This window comes from Pristiophorus japonicus, chromosome 26, assembly GCF_044704955.1.
Source record: "Pristiophorus japonicus isolate sPriJap1 chromosome 26, sPriJap1.hap1, whole genome shotgun sequence".
Taxonomy (NCBI): Eukaryota; Metazoa; Chordata; class Chondrichthyes; family Pristiophoridae; genus Pristiophorus; species Pristiophorus japonicus.
This window is the reverse complement of record NC_092002.1, coordinates 22,716,730-22,722,729: the sequence shown is the minus strand read 5'-3', so window position 1 is coordinate 22,722,729 and position 6,000 is coordinate 22,716,730. Positions and strand designations below refer to the sequence as shown.

Below are 6,000 nucleotides of genomic sequence, written 5' to 3'. Positions count from 1 at the left end.
CATCATCATCATCATAGGCAGTCCCTCAAAACGAGGATGACTTGCTTCCATGCCGAAAACAGATGAGTTCACAGGTGTTTCAATGAAGGACCTAATATTCCAGGTCCCGAACTACATCTTGAAGGGTGGAAGATGCCTGTGCGTGGATTTTTTTAACGTGGGGTGACTGTTGCACACCAGCCACCACACGGGCTTGACAGAGCTAGGTCTTGGTCCAGTGGCAAGGTTTATCCAAGACGACTGGAGACTGGCTCTGCTGCACGGACCTAGTGCGCACACATATCGCAGTGTGGGCTGGCCCCGTGCTGCCCCTGGGCCCCGAACACGCGCCTCTCCCGGGCCCAATCACATCCCTCTACGGACTCTCCTTCGCCCTGACCTCGCCATTGCTGCTGCACCCGCCCACACCGCAGTCAGCCATCGGAGGGAGCAGCGCGTGCTGCTGCAGGAGGGCGACGGCTGACACAGCAGCACGCGCTGCTCCCTGCAGTGGCAGACCGCCGCACGCTGCTCCTGCCGATAGCCCCGAGCCCGCTGATGGTCTTGCCGGCCGGTACCGCGCCGATTTCTGGGCCGGTACGCCGCATGCTACTCCCTCCCGTATTCCTTCTTAGCCACCTTCTCCCACCTGGCCTGCTACCTTCAGGGGATCTGTGGGCCTGCGCGCCAAGGTCTCTTTGGTCCTCGTTAAATCATGGCGTTGCGCGTTTGCGCCCTCGAGGGACAAAAAAAACCAATCGAATTTCGCACCTGGTGTTAACACCGCCTCACGCCGCCGCCCAGTCAGCGCCTACCTGCGGGGGGCGTTATCAACCGGATTACGGGTCCGCCCACCCCGGCTTGAGGGAGAGAGGGAGGGGGCGCGGTTGGCGTTGCCATGGTGAAGGAGCGGGAAAGGGTGAAAATGGCGGCGGCGGGACGGCAAGTCCCGCGAGACTTGAGGCGGCTGTCCGCCCGGCGCTCGCGCGTCCCTAGCAACCGGCAAGATGGCGGCGGCGGCGGCGTGAGCGGCCATGTCGAGCGCGGAGAAGCTGAGGGCGGCCGGGGTGCTGGCGGGGGCCGGGATGGCGTCGGGCCTGCTGGCCGTGTATTACGTGTGGAGGCGGCGGAAGGTGTGGGGCTGGCGGCTGGCGGAGGCGTTGGGCCCGCCCGAGCCCCCGCCGGCCCTCGCCGCCGCCGCCAGCCCCACCGACGAGCAGCTGGAGATCCGCTGGCACCTCGACTCCATCCAGAGCTGCCTGGACGGCCTGAAGGCCGAGGTGTCGGCGCTCAAGGACTGCATCCAGGGCATCGTGCAGCGCCAGGCCGGCCTGCGCCAGCGCAAGAGCGGCCGGCGCAGGAAGCGGCGCTACGAGGCCAAGCGCGACAGCGACGACTCGGCCGAGTCCGTCTCCATCTACTTCACCGCCACCGCCGGCAAGGCCTCGGATAGCGAGAGTGAGGCGGGGTGAGTGAGTGAGGCCGGGGGGGGGGGGTGTGGCGAGGGCACTGCCCCGGGCTCCTGCTGCTGCTTAATACTCACTGTGTGCACGGGCCTTTCATTTACATTGAGGTTCCCGTGTTGGCCATACTCGTGTGTGTGTGTCTACACGTGTTCCTGTATAATATCAGTATCAATGACACAAATAGAAAGAGGGATAATCTCCTGCAGGCAGAGTTTAGGGAACTAGGAAAGAGATTAATAAGCAGGACCTCAAAAGTAGTCGCATCTGGATTACTCCCGGAGCCCGTCAGGCAGTGCATTCGCTGAGTAGAAACATTTCTTCTGAATTCCTCACTGCATTGTTTGTGCCAATTATCTTAAATTTGTGTCTTCTGGTTACCGACCCGCCTACCAGTGATGTTGATTGAGGCGGAGGTGCGGCGAATGTTTGTGGCGGAGGAGCGGCGAGAGAGCATGGCAGAGGTGCGGTGAATGAGGGTTCGGGACCCAGAAGAGCCGAGGGCCCAGGGACAGCACGGGCCCAGCCCACACGGCGATATGTGTGCGCACTGGGTCCGTGCAGCAGAGCTAGTCTCCAGTCGTCCTGGTTAACCCTCGCCACTGGACCAAGACCTAGCTCTGTCAAGCCCGTGTGGTGGCTGGTGTGCAACGGCCACCACACGTTAAAAACAATCCACGCACAGTCATCTTCCACCCCCTCAATTTTTTGTTCACGACTGGAACATCGGGTCCTTCATTGAAACATCTGTGAACTCGTGGAAGCAAGTCATCCTCGTTCGAGGGACCGCCATGATGATATATCTGTCTGTGTGCACCTGTGCGTGTGTACCTGTATATATGTGCGCGTGTGCACCTGTACCTCTGTGCATGCACCCTCAAAGCCTCCCTGATAAAGTGCAACATCCCCAGCGACACCTGGGAGTCCCTGGCCAAAGACTGCCCTAAGTGGAGGAAGTGCATCCGGGAGGGCACTGAACACCTCGAGTCTCATCGCCGAGAGCATGCAGAAACCAAGCGCAGGCAGCGGAAGTAGCGTGCGGCAAACCAGTCCCACCCACCCTTTCCCTCAACCACTGTCTGTCCCACCTGTGACAGGGACTGTGGTTCTCGTATTGGACTGTACAGTTACCTAAGGATTCACTTTTAGAGTGGTAGCAAGTCTTCCTCGATTTCGAGGGACTGCCTATGATGTGTATGTGTATCTGTGTGCGTGTGTACCTGTGTGCATGTACCTCTGTGCATGTACCGTTGTACCTGTGTGCCCGTGTGTACGTGTGCCTGTATGTATACCTGTGCGTATGTTTATATACATCCATTTGTGTATGATAGTATAAGCACTAAAGTCGCTCGCTATACTTTAAGAAGGTGCCTCACTGAATAGTTCTGTTTAAGTATACTTGTGGTGTAAGAAATGTCCAGTTAAAGTAAACTGAAAGTCTTTCAAGGCAACACATATTATTTCAGAACCACCCAGGATTGGGACAGCTCTAATCTCAAGCTTTCAGCTGGATAGCGAGTGTTCAGGTTAATAATCATAATTCTTTATCTTTTATGTTTTGAAGAGGATACAAATGGTAAGGCATCCACTTTAAATTGATACTCCAGGAGGATGAAATATGTGTGTGAGCCTTGCAGATCCTGTGGTGAGGATTGAAAGTAAGAATTTACGTTTCTTTTATATTCCACAGACAAATAGGAAGCCCTGCAGATTTAGACAGTTCCTTGCTTGTTTTTTCAACTGCATCATTGACAGATGACAGGGCTGGCCTGGATGCTGAGTCTCCATTTCTTCAATTTCAGCAGGCACCTGGGTAATAAACTGAACTTAATCTTATTGTAACACTATTCTGCCCTCCCTCAGGCCACTTTTGTCACGTGAAACGTGTTTGAAGTGTTACACAGTAGCTAAAGAGTCACCAACTCAAACCTCACTAAGTAGGGAATAATAAGTCGATGGATTTAAAAGCTTGCTGTTAGTGGGAGCTAAATACATTCATAAAACTGCCTGTGCTTGCATTCCGTCACTTATCTTGTCTATAAAGCAGTGCTTGTCAAAACTTTTTCCATCTTCAGTGCATGAGTGTCTAGACACAATCCAGAGTAGTTTGATTAAATGGAGTGCTTATCGCTATTCTGTTCTGATATATCTAAATACACTTCCAAATTTCCCTGCTCCTCTCCTTGGGGAACTAATTTGTAATGAGGCACAGGATCCACCACCCAACAGTGCCTCGACTAAATGGTCATTCTTCATTGTGAATCAGATTGTGATTGTCCGCATGCTATTCAACTGCAGAGCCACATAGCTGATGCTGCTCCTGATCTCATCTTCCTCACTGCCCTGTGCTGTTCCTGCTGCTTAATATTCACTGTGTGCATGGGCCTTTCATTTACATTGACATTCCTCTATTGGCCACACGTGTGTGTGTGAGAGTGTATGTGTGTGTGTGTGTGTGTATGTGTGTATCTCTGCGTGTGTGTGTGTGTGTACCTGTATATATGTGCGCGTGTACCTGTGTGAGTGCACCCTCAAAGCCTCCTTGATAATGTGCAACATCCCCACCGACACCTGGGAGTCTCTGGCCAAACACCGCCCTAAGTGGAGGAAGTGCATCCGGGAGGGCACTGAGTACCTCAAGTCTCATCACTGAGAGCATGCAGAAATCAAGCGTAGGTAGTGGAAAGACCGTGCGGCAAACCAGTCCCACCCACCCTTTCCCACAACGACTATCTGTCCCACCTGTGACGGGGACTGTGGTTCTTGTATTGGACTGTTCAGCCAACTAAACTCATTTTTAGAATGGAAGCAAGTCTTCCTCGATTTCGAGGGTCTGCCTATGATGTACCTGTGCATGTGTACCTGTATCTGTGTGCATGTACATCTGTGTGCATGTACCTGTGTGTGTGCACTCATGTACCTGTGCGTGTGCTTGTGTGTGTACCTGTGTGCCCATGTGTACGTAGGCACACGTTTATATACATCCATGTGTGCATGATAGTATAAGCACTAAAGTCGCTCGCTATAATTTAAGAAGGTGCCTCACGGAATAGTTCTGTTAAAGTATACTTGTGGTGTAAGAAATATCCAGCTAAAGTAAACTGAAAGTCTTTCAAGACAGCACATGTTATTTCAGAACCATCCAGGATTGGGACAGCTCTAATCTCAAGCTTTCAGCTGGATAGCGAGTGTTCAGGTTAATATTCATAATTCTTTATTTTTTATGTTTTGAAGAGGATACAAATGGTAAGGCATCCACTTTAAATTGATACTCCAGGAGGATGAAATATGTGTGTGAGCCTTGCAGATCCTGTGGTGAGGATTGAAAGTAAGAATTTACGTTTCTTTTATATTCCACAGACAAATAGGAAGCCCTGCAGATTTAGACAGCTCCTTGCTTGCTTTTTCAACTGCATCATTGACAGATAACAGGGCTGGCCTGGATGCTGAGTCTCCATTTCTTCAATTTCAGCAGGCACCTGGGTAATAAACTGAACTTAATCTTATTGTAACACTATTCTGCCCTCCCTCAGGCCACTTTTGACACGTGAAATGTTTTTGAAGTGTTACACAGTAGCTAAAGAGTCACCAACTCAAACCTCACTAAGCAGGGAATAATAAGTCGATGGATTTAAAAGCTTGCTGTTAATGGGAGCTAAATACATTCATTAAACTGCCTGTGCTTGCATGCCATCATTTATCTTGTCTATAAAGCCTTGCTTGTCAAAATCTTTTGCCATTTTCAGTGCATTATTGTCTGGACACAATCCAGAGCAGTATGATTAAATGGCATGCTTATCACAATTCTGTTCTGATATATCTAAATGCACTTCCAAATTTCCCTGCTCCTCTCCTTGGGGAACTGACTTGTCATGACGCACAGGCTCCACCACTCAACAGTGCCTCGACTAAATGGTCATTCTTCATTGTGAACCAGATCATGATTGTCTGCATGCTATTCAACTGCAGAGCCATCGCAGCTGATGCTGCTCCTGTTCTCATCTTCCTCACGCACTTTTCAACAGCACTCACTGGACAACAGTTTCCTCTCTGTAATCTAGCGTCATTGAGACCGCGTGTAGCACCCCTAGCATTGTCCCAGCTGAGAGCAACTGATCCAGCACAGACTGCTAACTGAAACAAGAGCTTTGTGGTCTTTATTGCTCAGTGCCATACCAGACCGTATTCTTGGAAATTGAGCTGTGTGGGAAAACTAACTGGAATGTTAATGGTGAGCTGCAAATGCTGTCCCATTCATGTTGGACATGTGTGTACAACTTGTAAATCTGTCAAAATTATTCGTACATGGAAGGACATGAAGATCATACAGAAGACATTTTCTAAAATGGTTCCAAGGATGAGGGATTACAGTTACGTGAATAGACTGGAGAAGCTGGGGTTGCTCGCCTTCAAGCACGGAAGGCTTAGTGGAGATTTGATAGAGGTGTTTAAAATCATAAAGGATTTGGATAGATGAAATAAAAAGAAACTGTTTCCAATGGCTGAACGGTCGATAATGAGAGATTTAAGGTGATTGGCAAAAGAACCAGAGGCAACC

At 50.5% G+C, this 6,000-nt stretch overlaps 1 protein-coding gene across 1 annotated transcript in view; it reads left to right on the top strand.

Moving 5' to 3' along the window:
* Positions 1–954: 954 nt before the first annotated feature.
* The window catches only part of LOC139239243 (regulator of microtubule dynamics protein 3-like), a 74,338-nt gene continuing 69,292 nt past the window's right edge, over positions 955–6,000 (top strand). Inside the window, exons 1-3 of the mRNA XM_070867938.1 lie at positions 955–1,447; positions 3,133–3,255; positions 4,803–4,925. Of these exons, the coding sequence (XP_070724039.1) occupies positions 1,014–1,447; positions 3,133–3,255; positions 4,803–4,925 (680 nt within the window). The 5' untranslated portion in view covers positions 955–1,013. The remainder of the gene's footprint in view (positions 1,448–3,132; positions 3,256–4,802; positions 4,926–6,000) is intronic.